A 21,857-nucleotide genomic window follows, 5' to 3' on the forward strand; every position below is an offset into this window, starting at 1 on the left:
TCACCGTATTGTTCTTCTTGCAAAATCCTGTCTCTGGCCATTTTCTTGATGTTATTCTGCCTGTAGTATTATTGTCAGTGGGATATTATTACTATTCTCCATGTTATCTGGCAAATTCTCCCTCATTGTCAATATTCTTTAGTATTTTTAATTTCATGTTCTTTTTGTGTAAGTTAACCTCTTGTTTCTGCCTTTATTGTTTCATGACTTTCTGCGCTTCAGTGTTTGGTTGTTTACTCGCATATTAAACTGCATTTAGCATGCTCCCTCCTTGCCAGATTGTATTAGGTTCCTCCTGCTCTCTCGCGTTCTTGTTACAGTGCTGACTCTCAGTATTTCTGACTTCTTGTTACAGATCTTTGCTGTCATCCTGTGCTCTTAATTTTTGCCTTTGGAGTGAATGTTCTATATGAAAATGCTTTGTTACAGAACCTAACCCCTCTGCTGTGTCATTCAGATTGACTATTCCCTATTGGACTGATCACCTGGATGCCTGTTTTAGACCAAGCCGGGTTGTTTGCTGCTAAAAAGCAGCTGTTTTGGCACTTTCTGGAACAATAAAACTGTTTTTGCTTGCCTTCTGTTGTGGTTCTCTGCATTGGTGCCCATTGCCAAACCATTCTCCAAAAGCTTTTCTTATGATTATATACATACACTATTACGTGTCCAGACAACAACAACAACAACAACAAGCATGATGTCCTTGAAGGAGTTGAAGCAGCTAAACTTTGTGCAAACTTCCCTGTGCAACCTGCTCAGCATTAACATTTCTATATCCGACTATGCTGTAAGTGGAGCGTTGATTCTCGGTGATTAAGGTAGAAGGAGCCATTGAAAAATGTTGAGAATTCAGTCAAACATCTACACAGAGAATTCCAACACAGCACAACTAAACTGACAGGAGGACAGGCAGGCTAAGGCGGGGCTAACTGCACTGTACCCGTTCTCTTATAGATGGGAGGCTTCCTGTAGATGTTGGGGTCCCCTGTGGCTGAGGAGAGAAAGAGGAAATGGAGAGGTGAAACGTGAAGGAGTAAATGAGGACAAATGAAAGGATATCAGTTTCTGTTTTGGATGATGAAAGGGGAGAAAGAGGTGTAGTTGCAAAAAGGAAGTTAAAGAAGTTCAAGATGCATTTTGAGTTGAGCTTTTGATTATGCCTTGTGCAAAGAAAATGTAATTTTCACAATTCCTTCCTTCACAATGACAGACAGAATGATTTGCATTAGAAAAATATGGCAGAAGAAATCAGGGACAATGTGTCGGGCTAAACGATTTGTTGAATTTTAACCAAAATCATGATTTAAACTAACGCGATTAGCAAACTGCAAAGGCTGTGATTATTGTTGCAGCTGTTTTTGAACATATATTTAACAGACTTTGGGTGATGATGTAATTAAGATGGACCATTGTGTGTAACGTGGAAGTAGAAAACAAAGGTTGATAGTGCCACCGAGTTGAGTGAATCTGTTTCATCCCTTTAATCCAGTGATTCATATTGCATCAAAAGTCTCCCAAACGCATCCTTAAATGAAATACTAGAGCACTTCCAAAACATTACCCTAAAAGCGTATCAATTGATTGTACTGAAATGCTGTTTGCATATTCAAATGAGTTTACTGCCACTAGCAGCAGAACACAATACAACCAAGCTAATTACAAACATTGGCATTTTATATGAATCAATGCACAATTTAACAGATGGGATGTTTGCCAAATAGCAATGCTGCCTAAGATGATTTTAAATCTGAGCAGAAGTTTGAAGGCATTCTGGCATGATGTTCAAAGGACATTTAAAATCGCTTAGGTAGCGGTAGTCACAGCAATTTCAAGTTACAAGAGATGTTATCCAATTCAAAAACGTTTCATGAAAAATTTAAACTGTCGCATGGTTGCCTGATGGAGCTGCTTCATTTGATTAAAACTATAAGTATAGTTTATGAACTATACAAATCCTATATCCATCCATTATTAATGTGTTTTAACCTTTTAAACATTATTTATGATCTATATGTTTCACATCAAATGACATGAAATATAACAAAAATAATGAAATATGAAATTTGCATATATTTAACTTTAACGTAAAGTGCCTTAAGTTGTGGATCTACAAATTGTGAATTATTATTACTTTTTATTCTGCTTCACTATAAGCACACAGATGTCTGAGAAGAGCCAATTATATGGAGAAAATGGCCCATTACTTCAGGCACTGAGGGGCCATTAGCCCCTACCATCCTTTTGAAATAAGAATCACTGAGTAACAGACAGTCATGTTCACCATTGAGAAGTGATTAATATTAATATAACTGAGTAATATTTCAATGTTCTTTTATGTGGCAAAGCTCCATCACATGACTTACATGTGCATAGTGAACTGAAGCTTAAGTTTCAAAAATGTCACTGCAACTCAAATTGCAATCAGAGTAGCTGTCAGAAAAATTGCAATTAGATATTTTCACAAAATCATTCAGCCCTAGTAATGTAAAATTTTGGGTGGCGCAATGAAATGATGAGGGGTCCTACCTGGTACATGAAAATGTTTTGGGGGCTGATTAGTGGTGGGGGTGCCTGACTGCCCCTCGTGGCCGTAATATGGTGAACGTCTGCCACCCTCAGAGCCTGGAGCCAGCGTCAGCCAATCACAGCAAAAGAAACATGAACATGAAGAGAGGCCTCGGCACAAGTGTCATCCATGCAAAAGTGCAAGACATACTAGACTTAAAATTAAATTTAAAATCTTTTCCACTTGTGTACTGACTTGACAAAAAAATGTAGCTTTATAAAGCTTTTAATAACAATAATCACAAGGTCAATACACATGTGTAAGACTTGAAATGGCATATTAGGGTAATGGCAGGAAATGGATCCAATCAAATTCTCTTGAGTGAAAAGATTATCATGTTACCCATAAGTGGTGAAGCTGTAGGTCATTTGTTGTCACAAGCATCATACAAGGACATATTTTAACCTCTGTGTTTTCACGCATATCTGTTGGTTAGCGGGTTTCTTTAGCACCAGGGTTAATTACAAATTTAGGGACTAATTTTCACAAAACCTGATGGAGGGGAAAGAAATCTATTACATGTTGGCATGGAATAAGCATTGCACACACTTACTGATCAGCCAGGTTTGGCATTGACAAGACTGATGACATGATTGTTGCACTGTCAAACTGAGTAGTGGTGTGCCAAACTCTGTGAGACCTTCTCCAACCTCATCTGAGAGGCTAGAAGGAGGTGCTTGACATTTGATAGTGGTGCTGTGCAACATCTTTGCTGCCTAAAATGTGGAAACACTTAAAACCATACTGTACAATGAATCTATAAAGTATTCACAGTGCTGCACCTTCCCCACATTATTCCAAAATGGATGAAATTTTTGTTTTTCTAAAAATTCCTCTCATACCCACAAAATTCTATAAATACCTCATAATGACAATGTAAATTTTTTTTTTAGATTTTTATTATCAAATTATTTATCAAATTTATTAAACAACAACAACAACTAATAAATCTTGTGTACGTAAGTATTCACAGCCTTTGCCGTGCTCAAAATTGAGCTCAGGTGCATCCTTTTTCCACTGATCATGTTCCTACAGCTTAAGTGGAGTCCACCTGGGGTAAATTCAGTTGATTACACATGATTTGGAAAAGCACACACCTGTCTACATATAAGGTCCCACAGTTGACAGTGTATGTTAGAGCATAAACCAAGCATGAAGTCAAAGGAATCATCTGTAGTCCTCCGAGACAGACTTGTCTCAAGGCACAAATCTGGTGAAGGGTACAGAGACATTTCTGCTGCTTTGATGGTCCCAATGAGCACAGTGGCCTCCATTATTCATAAATGAAAGAAGTTTGCATCCACCAGGACTCTTCGTAGAGCTGGCCGCCCATCTAAACTGAGTGAACGGGGGAAAGAGCCTCCATCAGGGAGGTGACCAAGAACCCGGTGGTCACTCTGTCAGAGCTCCAGCTCTCTATAGAGAGAGGAGCACATTCCAGAAGGACAACCATCTCTGCAGCAATTCACCAATCAGGCTTGTATGGTAGAGTGGCCAGATGGAAGCCACTCCTTAGTAAAAGGCACATGGCAGCCCACCTGGAGTTTGCCAAAAGGCACCTGAAGGACTCTCAGACCATGAGAAACAATATTCTCTGGTCTGATGAGACAAAGATTAAACTCTTTGGCGTGAATGCCATGTTTGGAGGAAACCAGGCACCATCCCTACAGTGAAGCATGGTGGTAGCAGCATCATGCTGTGGGGACATTTTTCCAGTGGCAGGAACTGGGAGACTAGTCAGGATTGAGGGAGAGATGAATGCAGCAATATACAAAAGACATCCTGGATGAAAACCTGCTCCAGAGTGCTCTTGACCTCAGACTGGGGCTACAGCCCAGCCAAGCACACAGCCAAGATATCAAAGGAGTGGCTTCCAGACAACTCTGTGAATGTCCTTGAGTGGCCCAGCCAGAGCCCAGATCTGAATCTGATTGAAAATCTCTGGAGAGATCTGAAAGTGGCTGTGCACCGACACTTCCCATCCAACCTGATGGAGCTTGAGAGGTGCTGCAAAGAGGAATGGACAAACTGCCCAAAGACAGGTGCGCCGAGCTTGTGGCATAATATTCAAGAAGACTTGAGACTGTAATTGCTGCCAAAGGTGCATCAACAAAGTATTGAGTAAAGGGTGTGAATACTTATATACATGTGATTTCTTATTTTTTTATTTTTAATAAATTTGCAGCGCTTTCAGATAAATGCATTTCATGTTGTCATTATGGGGTGTTGTGAGAAGAATTTTGAAGGGGAAAAAATTAATTTAATCCATTTTGGAATAAGACTGGAACATAACAAAATGTGGAAAAAGTGAAGCGCTGTGAATACTTTCTGGATGCACTGTATATTTTTCATTTAGTGAAGTACAATAAGAAAATGACGTGAAAACAGGAGTGAAAAACAATCAACTGACCAGTGTAGCCGTAGTGCTGTGGAGAGTGAGGCATGATGGGCGACATGCCTTGACGACTATATATCGGAGAGTCGATGTAACCTGGACTGGAGCAGCACCTCTGCTTCATGTCCAGGCTGTCAAAGTCCTAGAAAGAAAAAAAGAAGAAGGTACCAAGGTGGACGTGAACAGTCGAGCAAGGAATGACGAGAGTGTGTTTGATTAATTCAGCCTAGAAGCAATGCTTACCTGAGAATAGGGAGAAAGGGTCCCAAGCGACTGGAAAATAAGGGGTAAAAAGAAGAATTATCAATTGTTGTGAAGAGATGTTAAACAAATGTTATAAATCAAGTGTGGGAATCCAGATCTCAGCAAAATTCTGTTTATTCTTTTAAGACTGTCGGTAAGGGCTCTCTGGCACGAGATAACATTAGCAGCAGTGGCATTATCAGTTATACTGCAAACTACTACAAATGCCAGTTCCAGTTGTATTTCTACAAGAGCATCTATTAATGTAGTAGTCATAATAATAGTAATAAAAATGATAACAGTAGTAGTAGTAGTAATAATAATAAAAATAATAATAGCAGTAGTACTACTAGTACTACTGCTATGCAGAATACATATATATTTTTTCAAACCTTTGTTATTTTTTCAATTTTGTCCTATGTCCCCACTTCCTATGTACTGAAGGGAATGTTCACCCCTGGGTCATCTTTCTTTGTAGGCTTGTTGGTTTGCACATAAACTAGCAATCCAATGTTGCATTAAATATGGGGAAAGGTCATCAGGTCAGGTACAAATTCTGTATTTTTGTTACTTGCTTTTATTTGCAGTTATATGAAAATATGCACAAGATGTTTCATTGCACCACTGATTGAAATGGTTAAAAAAATTTTTTAAAAAAAGGCACATGTGGTGTGCACATCATTACGGCGTAATTAGTGATTAGTGCAAATACATATTAGTAAATATAGCGCTGAAATGTCCAGTTTTGTAGTCAGCTCCACGGATGCCTTTTGGATTGTACCACTGATTTGTTAAAAGCACTTTTTTATATGAAATACTAGTTTCTGCTAAGATTTGTTTACTTTAAAAAGCTGCAGTTAATGAATGTGTTTTAAATCAAAGACCGCTTGGTAAAAACATCCCATTTATCAGATGTACACAGCAAAAAGGTCAAATTTGAACTCACCAAGGGTTGGCTTTAAGTCTTAAATGTCATTTTACGTTGCAGTGTATCGGAGGAGTTTCTGAGAGCTGATCATGTCAGTGTTAATTCAACTCTCTATAAGTGTAAAAAGGATTTCTTATAACATATGTTCTGGGTTTTGTGTGGACCAGAAGGTTGTGGGTTCTAAAACAGTGCTTTTCAATTCCAGTCTAGATCAGCCTGCCTTTTTTTTTTTTTAAATATGTCCATGCTCTGCCAAAAGCTGATAAGCTCATCCAGGTGTCCTTTCAGTCTTGAGTTGCTCAGTGCTACTTTAGAAAATGGGTTGACCAGCTTTTTGGCAGAGCAGGAAGAGATGAAAAATGTATAGATTTAAGGGTCCAGAATTGGAAATTGCTGTGACAAACAACTCAATATCTTGATGATCTCTAAGCATGGTCTAAAACACAGCACAAGTGTATTTTAGGTGTGTCCAAACACACTTTTCTATTTACACAGCATGTAATCTGAGAGCAAAGTTAGGCACAGGGTGCAGAGAGGGTCAGGTCTGGGTACATGGAGAACCGAGTCCTATATAGGCAATGAGACCCATTGGTGCAGGTGCTTATCTCTTGATTCCATTGCATGAAGTGGATCCGAGTCTACAACATCCCCTGGATGGTATGGCAGCACAACACAGGTTACTTCCCTCACCAAGAATGCTTCCCATTCATAGTTGAGTGGACTGGGACCATGCAGATTACGTGTCCTGTCCGAGGGCATACATACACGAGTAACGTGAATGGGAATCAATCTCAAGTAAAATATTTGTAGGTCATCTCCTTATTCACTGAGCTACCTGCTCAGTGTACATGCACTGGTGCCATATGTCACTGCACCCAGCACGCTATGGAACCTTCATGGGTCCTGTATGCCAACCACCCAGGCAGACAACTGGTCCCCCCACCACTCAAAAGTAGCCATCTACGTGCCACAGCCAGGTGATATGTGGATCTCCCCTATGGCATATTCCAGTTGCTGAGATCCTAAAAATGAGGCATCTGCATGCTGGCTCATGACCAGAGAAATGTGTCACATGTGTTGTATGGCTGGGGGGGGCTGGCTGCCTTTTTGTTTCTGTCTTTTGTCCTGTCTTTTGTTTTTCCTTCCAGGTGGCTTGCATTTGGGACTGAGTGGCTGTGTAGCTGAGTTTATCAGGACCTCACCCTGATCACCTGAGGCTGATCACCTGCGGCTCGTCAGGACTCACAGCTGTGGTGCATCTACATGGATTGGAACATGGTGGCATTTAAGACTGGAGTACACAGTGTGTATTTGCCAGAGACTCGACCTTGTGACCAGACGGGTGAGATCGTCGTCTCGGGAGCCATCTCATCATCAGTGGATGCAGAGAACGTCCAGGTTTGATGCACAGTCTGTGAAAGAGGAGAGGGTGAGGTCTCACGCTCGTCAGCACACTTCCTGAGGTACGTTAGATTTTGTGACTAACATTTATACAGTCAGTAAATGTGGTGTCCCTCACACCTTATTATATTGAGCTGTATGTTGGTCGTGTAATCAGCTTCCTCTGCAGTGGAGTTTTGTGAATGGGTGTTCCATGCCTGCAGGGTGGGAAGCTGAGAAGCGATCGCAGCTCGCAGCAACTCCCATTGAAAATGGAGAAACAACCTGAGTGTCTGACATTTTTACACAAAAGAAACGCAGTAACAACGTCTAAAAACCCAGTTAATATATCCAGGAGAGTTTTAGGCACAATATACAAAGAGCTTTATGTTGCGATGTTAATGCTGTTGTCCGTGTGCAGCGGTGTAAGTGCAGCCTGATCAGATCGTCTCAGTGCAGTTCTCAATGTTAATGACAGCGCGCCTTTTTTGTTTGGAGCCGGAAGTTGAAAATCACATGATGCGTTACGTCACACTTAACAAGTGGATACAGTTAGACACAATCCAACCACTAGGAGCAGTGGGCAGCTGCTCCTAGTGGTTACACCAGCATCTCTGTAACTGGATGCTGGATGCAGAAACAGGGATGTTGCTGCATCCCTGGATGCCAACTGCAGCATCCCCTGCAGTTGCAGTTGGCATCCAGGGACCAACTCCAGGTCCCTGAGCCATTAGGTTCAGAACCCTGTTTATCCTAACAACATAGCTGTGACATACCTCCAGTCTGGCTCGGTCTACATCTTTTGGCAGCCTGTTCCGCCCCCTGGTGGTGACAATAAGAGCTTCATAGGGGTAAATCTGAAAGGGTAAAATAGTCATTTAACATATATTACATAAATGCAACCACCTTTGTATTGTTAATATATGTATGTATCCAAATTGTGTGATTTTTTTTTTCTTTTTCTTCTCTTCTTACCTTGTATTCTGCAGAGGGCGGGTGGGGGCACACACACAGAGAAAAATGTCCAAATTAATGTATTCCCTTAAATGGAGAGAAAGTGTGTTATAATTGCACTTATACCTCTGCTTCCCCAGTTGACGTCACTGCTGGTGTCATATTGGTAGTGGTAACAATCAGCACTCTGAGGCTGCACGTGGACACAGACACTTAAATTCCAACGGGCAGTCGAATCCAACTTTTTTTTCCAACATTTAATACAACTTTTAAAAATCCTGACATTTTATATTATTTATAGTTTGAGTTTATAAGCCTGTTGATTAAAAACAGGCAAACATGTCATGTCTTGTCCTCACCCTCTGAATGCCGTTGCGTCTGTATCCGGGCAGCGAGGCTGATTTACAAGCAAAATCTACAACACAGAAACATCCCCTCAGTCAATCAGGCCATGTTACAAACTATAATTTCAAAAAGGTTTTAACAGTGTGTGAAATGCAACTAAAACAACAATAAAAAGTCACAATTCCAAAAAGAAATACAGTACTGTGTGTACCTTGACTGAAAAAAACTGAATTCAATCACAGTTTTGGTTGAAATGAAAGGGATTGGGTAAAGTCGGGTTCAGGAGCATGCACTAATGCTATGCACTGCTGCATCCACTACACACAGAGAAATACTTTGTGTCCTGGGTCGCAACCACCCAGGCAGACTGCCAGTCCATCCCTAGCTCCTGAAAGTGTCCACCTGTCTGTCACAGCCAGATGAGACGTAGGAGTCCCCTTTGCCTATTCCAGTTGCTCTGGTTCTCGATGCAGGGCACCGACATACTGGGTCACCGCTAAAGAAATTTACCACATGGCCAAAATGACACAACTATTGTTCCCTCATCATCATGTAACTGCTTGCTTGAAACAAAGTCATTCCAACAGTAGCCAAGGATCCTCTGAAAAGACCAAGTACCAAACGCATCCATCCTCTTCAGGTCAACGGACAACATCCAGTTTTCACAACCATAGTAAGACAGGAAACAGCAGGACTCAAAAGACATACATAGACCTTTGTTCTCCTGAAAAGACATCAGCATCACCAAACACCTCCAAGATTGACACTTTAGCAAAATATCAATCAATCAATTTTATTTATATAGCACCAAATCACAACAAACAGTTGCCCCAAGGCGCTTTATATTGTAAGGCAAAGCCATACAATAATTACGTAAAAACCCCAACGGTCAAAACGACCCCCTGTGAGCAAGCACTTGGCGACAGTGGGAAGGAAAAACTCCCTTTTAACAGGAAGAAACCTCCAGCAGAACCAGGCTCAGGGAGGGGCAGTCTTCTGCTGGGACTGGTTGGGGCTGAGGGAGAGAACCAGGAAAAAGACATGCTGTGGAGGGGAGCAGAGATCAATCACTAATGATTAAATGCAGAGTGGTGCATACAGAGCAAAAAGAGAAAGAAACACTCAGTGCATCATGGGAACCCCCCAGCAGTCTAAGTCTATAGCAGCATAACTAAGGGATGGTTCAGGGTCACCTGATCCAGCCCTAACTATAAGCTTTAGCAAAAAGGAAAGTTTTAAGCCTAATCTTAAAAGTAGAGAGGGTGTCTGTCTCCCTGATCCGAATTGGGAGCTGGTTCCACAGGAGAGGAGCCTGAAAGCTGAAGGCTCTGCCCCCATTCTACTCTTACAAACCCTAGGAACTACAAGTAAGTCTGCAGTCTGAGAGCGAAGCGCTCTATTGGGTGATATGGTACTATGAGGTCCCTAAGATAAGATGGGACCTGATTATTCAAAACCTTATAAGTAAGAAGAAGAATTTTAAATTCTATTCTAGAATTAACAGGAAGCCAATGAAGAGAGGCCAATATGGGTGAGATATGCTCTCTCCTTCTAGTCCCCGTTAGTACTCTAGCTGCAGCATTTTGAATTAACTGAAGGCTTTTCAGGGAACTTTTAGGACAACCTGATAATAATGAATTACAATAGTCCAGTCTAGAGGAAATAAATGCATGAATTAGTTTTTCAGCATCACTCTGAGACAAGACCTTTCTAATTTCAGAGATATTGCGTAAATGCAAAAAAGCAGTCCTACATATTTGTTTAATATGCGCTTTGAATGACATATCCTGATCAAAAATGACTCCAAGATTTCTCACAGTATTACTAGAGGTCAGGGTAATGCCATCCAGAGTAAGGATCTGGTTAGACACCATGTTTCTAAGATTTGTGGGGCCAAGTACAATAACTTCAGTTTTATGTGAGTTTAAAAGCAGGAAATTAGAGGTCATCCATGACTTTATTTTGTAAGACAATCCTGCAGTTTAGCTAATTGGTGTGTGTCCTCTGGCTTCATGGATAGATAAAGCTGGGTATCATCTGCGTAACAATGAAAATTTAAGCAATGCCGTCTAATAATACTGCCTAAGGGAAGCATGTATAAAGTGAATAAAATTGGTCCTAGCACAGAACCTTGTGGAACTCCATAATTAACCTTAGTATGTGAAGAAGATTCCCCATTTACATGAACAAATTGTAATCTATTAGATAAATATGATTCAAACCACCGCAGCGCAGTCCCTTTAATACCTATGGCATGCTCTAATCTCTGTAATAAAATTTTATGGTCAACAGTATCAAAAGCAGCACTGAGGTCTAACAGAACAAGCACAGAGATGAGTCCACTGTCTGAGGCCATAAGAAGATCATTTGTAACCTTCACTAATGCGTTTCTGTACTATGATGAATTCTAAAACCTGACTGAAACTCTTCAAATAGACCATTCCTCTGCAGATGATCAGTTAGCTGTTTTACAACTACGCTTTCAAGAATTTTTGAGAGAAAAGGAAGGTTGGAGATTGGCCTATAATTAGCTAAGATAGCTGGGTCAAGTGATGGCTTTTTAAGTAATGGTTTAATTACTGCCACCTTAAAAGCCTGTGGTACATAGCCAACTAATAAAGATAGATTGATCATATTTAAGATCGAAGCATTAAATAATGGTAGGGCTTCCTTGAGCAGCCTGGTAGGAATGGGGTCTAATAGACATGTTGATGGTTTGGATGAAGTAACTAATGAAAATAACTCAGACAGAACAATCTGAGAGAAAGAGTCTAACCAAATACCGGCATCACTGAAAGCAGCCAAAGATAACGATGTCTTTGGGATGGTTATGAGTAATTTTTTCTCTAATAGTTAAAATTTTATTAGCAAAGAAAGTCATGAAGTCATTACTAGTTAAAGTTAAAGGAATACTCGGCTCAATAGAGCTCTGACTCTTTGTCAGCCTGGCACAGCCTGGCTACAGTGCTCAAAAGAAACCTGGGGTTGTTCTTATTTTCTTCAATTAGTGATGAGTAGTAAGATGTCCTAGCTTTACGGAGGGCTTTTTTATAGAGCAACAGACTCTTTTTCCAGGCTAAGTGAAGATCTTCTAAATTAGTGAGACGACATTTCCTATCCAACTTACGGGTTATCTGCTTTAAGCTGCGAGTTTGTGAGTTATACCACAGAGTCAGGCACTTCTGATTTAAAGCTCTCTTTTTCAGAGGAGCTACAGCATCCAAAGTTGTCTTCAATGAGGATGTAAAACTACTGACAAGATACTCTATCTCACTTACAGAGACAAGATCTAAGATATGATTAAAGTGGTGGGTGGACTCATTTACATTTTGAGCAAAGCCAATCAAGTCTAATAATAGATTAAATGCAGTGTTGAGGCTGTCATTCTCAGCATCTGTGTATGTTAAAATCGCCCACTATAATTATCTTATCTGAGCTAAGCACTAAGTCAGACAAAAGGTCTGAAAATTCACAGAGAAACTCACAGTAACGACCAGGTGGACGATAGATAATAACAAATAGAGATACACATCTAATGGCTGAGTTCAGGAAGTTACCAACAGCCTGGATCTTGGCCTTAATTGAGGACCATCACTAAACCAGACACTTCAACTCCTTACTCACCTTGTCAAGTGCTGCAGTCAGGGTAACCGCTGATACCACAAAGGTCACAGTGTCAGCCGTGAAGACAAGGTCAGTAGAGCACCTGAGCTAATGGGCTCCACAACCCTACCCAAGACCCAGTCCATACCCCCACTCTGCACAGCACTCATAGTACCCATGTATTGGGCAGTTACAATGTCCATGAATTTACCGTGGATGCCCTGAATTTTCAGGATGTATGAAGAGTAAACCAGTCAACTGAACCAAACGTTTTGCAATAATCAGCTGATATTCACACTTGCATTCAGTGAGTAGTTACAGTTTGGTGGCAGTAACTTCAATTCAATTCAGTTATTTTCATTATATGGCACCTAATCACAACAAAGTTGCCTCAAGGTACTTCACAAACAAGGTCTAACCTTACCAAACCCCAGAGTAAGCACACAGGCAACAGTGGTAAGGAAAAACTCCCTCTGATGATTTGAGGAAGAAACCTCAAACAGACCAGACTCAGAGGGGCGACCCTCTGCTTGGGCCATGCTACCGATACAATTTACAAAACAATTCACAAAATGAATATACAGGAAATTATGGGAGTCCATGCTGGTGCACAAGATGGGAGCATTAAGCAACAAGAAAAACAGAAAAAATACTAAGGTGATCACTGGCCAAAAGCCCTAAGCTTCACTAAAAGACCCAGACTTTAAATAAAGTTGAGGCCACTCTGTTTACTAATGAAGTGAATTTAAAAGAGTAAAAAGCATAGTAACATGCTATGCCAGTATGCTAGCCATACGAAAGGGAAAATAAGTGTGTCTTAAGTCTGGACTTGAAAGTCTCTAAAAAATCTGACTGTTTTATTGATGTAGGGAGATCATTCTACAGAACAGGGGCACGATAAGAGAAAGCTTTGTGACCCACAGACTTTTTATTCACCCTAGGGACACAAAGTAGTCCTGCACCTTGAGAACGCAAAGCCCAGGCCGGTACGTAGGGTTTAATTAGGTCAGCTAGGTAGGGAGGGGCCAGTCCGTGAATAATTTTATAGGTTAGTAACAGAACCTTAAAATCTGATCTCACAGGGACAGGAAGCCAGTGAAGAGACATCAAAATGGGTGTAATGTGGTCAAATGTTATGCTTCCTGTTAAAAGTCTGGCAGCAGCATTTTGAACCAATTGGAACACAAAGTGTGAGCTGAGTGGGAAGTAACTGGGGCTGAATCTTGTAAAGCAGACATTTCAAAACCTAAGAATACATCAATCCACTTTAAAATCTGAAAATCATCTGAGGCCCACCCACAAGGTTAATCACAATTTTGTCTGCCCCCCCCCACCAATGATGAAGGGTTCTAACAGCTATGATTCCCAACCGACGGCAAGATTCAAGATATATTTTGGTGTTAATGTGAATAAGGTGTTAAATTAGGTCAGATAAATGAAGAATTAAGACATAATTTAAATATCATTTTGCCTCTGTACACCACCACATTGGAGTTAAATTGAAACACTCAGTTTTTGATTTTAGGTTTAATTCAAGACTTTTAACTAAAATATTGCAATAACCATTAAGGAATTGCTGTTACTTTTATACACAGTCTCTCCATTTTCAGAGGCCATAAGTAACTGGACAAAACCAGACATCACTGAATATGAAGAAAAAGGGGGAAGAATAAATAAGTCATGCATAGGCTCTCAAAGACGTTGGTGCCCATGCTTATCTCAGATTCTGCGGCATGAACCATATGAGACTTTACTATTGCTCCTGGGACAATGCAGATGAAGCTTCTTGACCAAGATTCTAACCCAGGTTGACATATTGGGAGACCAACTCCAATCCCACTGCACTACCTACTCAACTCAATACTGAGTGACCGTGCAAGAAGGACAGCAATGAGGGAAGCCACCAAAACACCCAGTCAACTCTGAAGGAGTTACAGGCTTTTGTGGATGTGTATGGAGAAGCTAGGCAGAGTGCAGTTCTGCTCTGTTGTATCATCAGTTGCACAGCTTTAATTCTAGTGGTGTGGAACAGAGAAGGACTTGAATTGAAAGACATTTGTCAGAAGGCACATGGGAGAATCAAGCTGAGATTTGATTAGTTTTCTTGTTTTAAAATCCTCTCTGCTCCACACCAGCATGAAGCTACAGCTGGTGATACAATAAGCAAAAGCTGGAGCATGCATCAACTTCAGCATGAAGTTACTGGCGAAGAAAAAAAAGGAAAACTCTACAAACTTTGAAATATCTATTTGCCTGTTGATTTACAAATCAGTAATTTTCAGTTTGTTGTTTTTTATTATTATTATTTTAATTCTGACCCAAATTTTGTAATTGAAGTTTGTCTGGACAGTTTTCTGGTGTGAAGCCAGGGAATCAATAAATATCACTGCCAGAAGATGGCGCTCATCACAAATGTGCTGAGCAGATCCAGCACATTGACACCCTCTATTCAAAAACCAAATCTTATGCATTAATAATAATAATAATAACAATCAGAACAAAACCTGTATTTTATTTACCAGGAAAAACTCACTAATTAGCAAATTGAACAGCAAAGACTATTGACAGTATTTGTAAAACAGTGAACTCACCGCTGTCAGTGCTACACTGAGATCGAGGAGCTGTGAAGTAAAGAGATCACAGTGTTACAGAAAATACATGACTGCATCCAGCAGTTCCTTTGATAACTGATTCATCTGTTGTTATTTAATTATTTAGTCTATAAAACACCAGAACAGATTGAAAAAAAAAAATGCTCATTGCACTTTCCCAGAGTCAAAAGCAAGATCTCAGTGGGGTTTCTGATGTTTGATGACACTTATTTATTAATTTATTTTTGGTTAAATAAACTGAACTGATGATCAAATTTACAATGATTTGTCTTTCTGTAGAACTCTGATTAACTTACACATTTCTATTGGAGGATTTTCTGCAGCAGCATCTTCCAGTTAAAAAGGTCTTAAATATGCAACATTCAGGAAAAAAAAAACTGCTGTGGAAATTTTACAGAGAGACAAATAAATAGAAAAAAAGTGAGCAACTTGGTTACTGATCAGGCCTTGGAAGGAGAACAATACATCATGATATCAATAAGGTGGTGAGAGGACAAGAAGTCAAATGTAAAACCAACAAATCGGGCAATTTGTACTTCGTCTTTCAACTGCAGCCATATGAGTGCTGTTCAGTTGGATCCCCTCCCATCTGAGAAAGCACTTTAATGCGAGATCTTACTGCTCATAAATAAAGCAGGATGTGGGACACCAGCTGTGAGAGCGACCGTGAGACGCACACATACAGAGACAGATGGACAGATGCAGCGAGTATGAATAAAAGACAGTGGTATCCCGAGACTGAGAAGGAAAAAACTCCAAGCACACGAAGAGAAGAGGGAGGTGGCAAAACAAAAAACAGAGCAAGGAAATGGAAGGAAGGGCCTCGGAGAGAACAGCTAGTTTGAGATGAGGAATGACTACTGTTTGTGTGTCCCGAGTTAAAATAACAGCCGTGCGTGGCCAGCAGAGCTTGGACTAACAAACAGAAGCAGCTCCAGTTCTGCTTCAACACACCCACTTGAGCACTTTAGTGAAACATTCACAACTGCTGTGATCAGACGTCCCCAAAACCAACAACGATCAGGGACGGACTAATGCACAGACTCATCTGGGCTGAAGCTCAGGGTTTGCACTTCACATGGAACCCCACATTTGTAGCCACAAGAAAACAAAATCTGTGAATAACAAAATGTGTCTTCTATTGACTCATTTCCATAAAATTAGCAATTTTCCTAAAAATGAACATGGGACCAGAAATTTGACCTTGACTTCTGAACCTGATCGTTGAACAAGCCACTTTTTCCCCATCCACAGGTGGACTGTATCTGCCAAGTTTAATCAAAAGTGTCACTAATAAATTCAAAAAGCGGCGTGAACCGTGAATCTTCTGCTGGGAATTTGTATCATGTAAACCCTCTGGCTTAGTGTTGACTTGATTAATTTGATTTATAAATGAGGAGGGATTCACTGAAGCTGGTCCTTTCTGACATTATAAATAAAACATACAACTGTGTTGGCCACATAACGATGACAACCACATTGGGATTTGTGTAGTTAGAATATTGGCATTTCTGCTCTCAATGCTGGAAGGTGCCATGGCTCTGTTGTTTTGGTCAAATGTCATTCTGTTCTTTTTTCTAGTTAGTTCTGTTTCTCCTGTGTTAGTTAGTTCCAGTTTGTTGACCTTGGCATTCGTGTGTCCCTGCGCTTCTGGGTTTAAATGATTATGGGTGTCCTTTATAACCACTTTTATAATGTCTTGTAGTCACCCGATTGTATCAGGTTCCACCTTACTTTCTAGCATTCCAAGGTATATTTTTTTCGACTCCACGTTATTGACCTTTACTATGGTTCCAGAGTGCCGTTTCTTGACGACTGTTTTTATTCTGGTTAGTCTTTTGACTCCACATTACAGATGTTTACGGTCTTTTGCCTGTCATCGTGGACTCTGTGGCCTTAAGCCCCAGTCATACGGCACTAACGAAGGACAACGAAGCACAAACAAAACAGTAAATATGGATTTATGTCGACTTTTGGAGGCATCATTTAACTGTCGTCCAGCTTTGTTCCTGCAGCTGGCAATTCATCAGAATTTTCAAACTTTTGAAGAATGTGAACAAATTCGATGACAACCTGAATTCATCTGTATTCCATTTTGCTTTCTGTCTTGACGGTTCCTTATCCTTTGTGTAGTTTCTGTAACGTCAGCATTCCGTTTGACTGTCATCCATCTTCATCCAACCTCCCAAGTCCAACATAATGCATGAACATCGACGATATGTGAAGGGATCAATAACTAAAGCTCCAACGAGCTGAACGTAACATCCTTGTATCGCTGATGACTCGTCCATGTGTGGGACGAAAAGCAACGTTGTCATACAGAAACAATAGCGGAAATAACGGTTTATCAACTACTTTTACTATTTACGCACATTCCAGCCGTTTGTGGCTGGCCTGCGTGTGCACACACGTTGTTGCTGTGAAGACAAACAACATCTCGGACTATGGACATTAGGAAGAGGCTGATCGTGAATGTTTCGTTTTGATTTTGGTTAAAGCATTTTTCTGTCGGGAGTTACGGTTTTGTTTCGTTCCTTTTTGCACTCTTGATTCGCAGGCTTTTCGGTGATGGGAAAGGTGCAGGATCATTTGTCCACCTTTTCTCAATGATTTGTGACAGTTTGAATTATTGTTTTTCGCTCAGCTATCACCGTGTGCCCGGGCCCTTATGATCTTTGGTTTATTAATGCTGTCTGTGTCTTGGATAACTGCTACTGAATGCCTTGAAAGACTGTTGCCTTTGATAACTCTGGTTACTGAATTCTGCCTGGGTTTTTGGATTACTCTTCTGGCTTTCTATTCAGATAAGCTGAGGGTGGTTTAGACTTATTTCATGAGTGTATGACCCAAGCCTGTCTTTTTGACCAATCCTCCTGCTGCCATTTTGCTGCTGTTAGCTGAATACTAATTACTGTGAACAATGAAACCTGTGCAAACCATCTTTTGTTGTAGTTCTCTGCACTGGGGTCCCTGCCTCTATTATTAATAGAAGGTTTTAATTTAATAGCATGTTGACTTCATATTATATCATACATGTAGGGTGGATACTCACATCCGTTGACACTGTTGTATGCTGTGGTGCCGTAGCCTGTAGTGTTCAGCGTTTCCTTGCTCCCACTACGAGAATTTCTTACACTACCCCAAGGGTCAGTGTCATAGGAACCAGATCTCGCTTTCATCTCCTCCTTTAAGATCATCCTCCCGATGCCACTCCCAATCTGAGAGGGAGTAAGAAAAGAGACGAGGGGGAAACACACGAGGGAATATTTCTAATTTAATGAATAAAGTGTAAGTGCAGTGAAGGCAGCACAGAGAGCACTCCATACCATAAGAAGTGCATTATTTAAGGATGTGTCTGAGGGAGTGTAATAACCCGATGTAGGAAAAATGGAGCTCTTACTCTTTGAAGGCTGTGACTCCAACTCTCTTCATCTCCTCCTGTTGAGAACCGTCTTCTTGGTGCCCAATATGCTGAGCGGGGAAAGAGATGAAAGAGAGAATCTTGTAAGAAGACAGTAACACAGTGAATAAATATGTCAACAAATTATAAATTGTTACCCCTTCCATGGATATTGTGGTTTAGTCTGTATATTTTAGCTGGATTTTTAGCAGGAATACAACCACACACACATATACAAACTAACTAATGAAGTAATTCCAATTCCTCATGCCCTATGACTACTGGGATAGGCTCCAGCCTAGCCATGACCCTTTGGAGTAAGCGGGTATGAAAAATGGATGGATGGATGGATGTTGGGATGATCACATCTTATCAGTTCTAGAAAGCAGCAAATTTTGAGCTGCATCTGCAAAAATGGGTAAAGCCTAAAAGCCTTTGGGGGTGTCAGCTGATTTTCGGCTAAATATCCTGGAACAAATCTATCCAATTTTGAGGAGGATGTGAAAAAAGAAAGACCGTTGTGACATTTTTGGGTCAGTATCACTGCAAAGTATCTTTGGTGGCCTCTTGAAGTGTGTTCCCCTCATTTTATACCCTTGTCTTTAATTGGGTGAGTGCAAGGTTTTACACTCTGAGTTAAAATCGGCTCTGAAATATATGAAGGAATGATCTGCATGCAAATGTGCAGCGGTAGGTAGACTACCAAGAATCTATACTCAAGTAAAAGTACAATTATTACTGTAAAAGTGACAATTCCTATGAGAAACCTACTCAAGTAAAATGAAAAAAAGTACCAAGTTGTTATTTCTCAAGTACAAATTACTTTTTTTCAGCCCATCTGGGTTGTCTTTTGGCTCGCTTGTGATAATTCTAAAACCTAGAGGTTGTAGTGCACCAATTCCCACCCTACTTCTGCCACCTGTGCAAGCATGGTCTCATGTATGTTGACTTATTCTGGTTTAGACTGTTACCACAGCAACAAGGTGTTTAAATATTTATGCGTTCCCTCATCGTGATGCACCTACACGTGTACACTGGTTGCAGTTTTGCGGAATGATGTGCTACATTAATGCACTTGTGTCAGCATAATTAAAACAGGAATGATATCAAACTGCAGAAAACACACAAGTGACAACTGATCTCAGCTTGTGCACAAGTATTTACATTTTAATTGTAGTTTGGGTTCACGGGACAAACGGTTATGATGTTGCAGTGGATGGTGTGACACGATTGCACTTCAACTCCACAGCACATATGCAAATCATAAAAAATCATGATGAACGTTCACAACCCTGAATTACACTCTTGATGATATAGGCAACTAAGCTATTTAGACCTTTCTTAACCCTTTAAGAAACAGAATAAAAGCTTCCACCTGAGCCTTCAATGTGCTGATGGAGTTTGGAAGATTGGTTTTTAAAAGCAGAGATCAGATTGTTCTTTTGAGGCACACAGCAAGTACATAATCCTGTGTTTTTGATTATGGAATAAAAAAAATAAGATATGACCAGGGATTGCTATAATCATCCATCAACATGTTTGTGCCCCAACCTCTAGTCCTCTTAAATGAAGTAAAGGAGGAAGTGAAAAAAAAAAATTGCAGTTCCTTGAATGGCCACTTGAGGCTAGCTTCAAAAGGGGGTTGTTTTTAAAAGCTCATGTTAAAATGTTGACTATTAAAGGACAAATAAACACTTACAGCCTGGTTCAAAAAGCTGCTTTGGTATTCATAGCTCATTTATGACAAATGTATGGGGGGTGAATTTTTTTCATTACACAACAGTTCAAGATACTTTAAGTCATAAAGTTGTTAATAGTTAGGGGCAGGACCACAGTCCCGCTAGCAGAGACAAGAGTGGTTGCTAGCAGTTGTGGATTGTACTCTCTAAGCATTTTATTACAAATATCTTGTAATAATATGGCTTGTTATGCAGTCAAATGTGTTTTTGGAGCTCAGTCTGAGCTCAGGGATTGCTGTCAAAAACTGAATTTTTTATGTTATACAATGTTACACTGTTAGCATCTATCGTAGCTTGAGATGGTCGTGCAACTGTTAATCCACAATTCCTGGGCAATAAAGATGATAATACTCACACAAGCCACACACAAACATAAGCTTTAATAAAACAAATGAACCAAGGTTACCTGTTAGCTTAGCTCTGTGATGGGGGGCATGGTCGGGCTTCATTCGTCCCGTGAGAGTCACGTCGGACTTTCCACATATTTACCCATTTTAGGGTTGGCTGGGGCTTAGGACTAAGCACTGCCGATATGACTACATCCAGAGCTGCACTATTTGAGCCTTTAACCCTCTGGGGCCGATGCTGTCATATACAACGGCTAAAACCAAGCTTTACTAAATTATAAATAACTTTTTAATGATATGAGATAGAAACTTACTTATTTTTTGCTGAAAAGTTAACTCTAAGCGGCCTTTCAAGCCACCAATCGGCCATCTTTGTACTCCTCATAGAAGCTGTGTGATGACGTGCGCAATGTGAGTGTCCAATCGGAATAGGTTCACCGTCACATGGTTTTCCAAAATCCAATCATACGCCAGATTCACCTCACATGAAATGCCAAAGATTGTTTTCAGGAGTGATGTGTTACTAGTTGGCCCGTTTGAATAGCCCCCTGGGTGCTCCAGTGAGTACATACTATTGGGGCTCCAAATGCACCCTGCGCCATTACGCACAGCGATCAGTGAAAGCAGACGGAGCAGATGGAGAGCCTCTGATGACAAGCTCACGTGCTCAAACAAAGAGTGTGTAACTATCAGGATTGCTCCACTAGTTTGCATGTGAATGTTACTGGATAACTCTGTTGCTTTTATCATGAAGACAAAAAATGCATAGACCATTTTGTATATATTGTTCAAAATATGCATTTGTGTTTATTGTTTGAACCTTTTTGTAGTACAGTTTTTTACACAAGACCTCAAATTACCCTTTATAAAGTGTCAAAACAGTTGTTTGATTATAGTTTGCTGTGTGGTTTTGAATAAATGTGTGTGGAAAATGATCCGCTTATACTTTTCCTTTCGTATTTCTGATTGTAAACCTTTATTACACGTATAAAAACACAACAAAAAGCATATATATTCTGAAAGCACAGGTTGTCCTGAAAAAAAAAAAGAGAGACATAAAACTTGATTGTGTGGATGACAGGGAGAGCTGTTAACAGCAATAATAAAACATTTATGCAGGCGAGGGAACTGTCCAAAAAAAATGCCCTCGGACCCCAGAGGATTAAACTGCTTTCCAGAAAAACTCAGAGGGGTTGTCCAGTATATATGCAGTCAGTGGATGTAGTCAAAAGAAAAAAAAATTGCAAATTAATTGCTGGAAAATCTGATGAAGAGTAGAGATTGTTTTGCAAAAGGAGTGTGAAAAGAACTTGTTCCTCTAAAAAAAATTACTCGTCCATTATTT

At 40.3% G+C, this 21,857-nt stretch overlaps 1 protein-coding gene across 1 annotated transcript in view; it reads right to left on the reverse strand.

Moving 5' to 3' along the window:
• The window catches only part of ablim3 (actin binding LIM protein family, member 3), a 228,124-nt gene that overhangs the window by 37,953 nt on the left and 168,314 nt on the right, over window positions 1-21,857 (reverse strand). The window contains exons 15-17 of the mRNA XM_034181319.1: window positions 18,427-18,527; window positions 18,079-18,244; window positions 15,023-15,035 (exon numbers count right to left, since the gene is read on the reverse strand). Coding sequence (XP_034037210.1) covers window positions 15,023-15,035; window positions 18,079-18,244; window positions 18,427-18,527 — 280 coding nt within the window. The remainder of the gene's footprint in view (window positions 1-15,022; window positions 15,036-18,078; window positions 18,245-18,426; window positions 18,528-21,857) is intronic.

This window comes from Thalassophryne amazonica, chromosome 11 (assembly GCF_902500255.1).
Source record: "Thalassophryne amazonica chromosome 11, fThaAma1.1, whole genome shotgun sequence".
Classification (NCBI taxonomy): Eukaryota; Metazoa; Chordata; class Actinopteri; order Batrachoidiformes; family Batrachoididae; genus Thalassophryne; species Thalassophryne amazonica.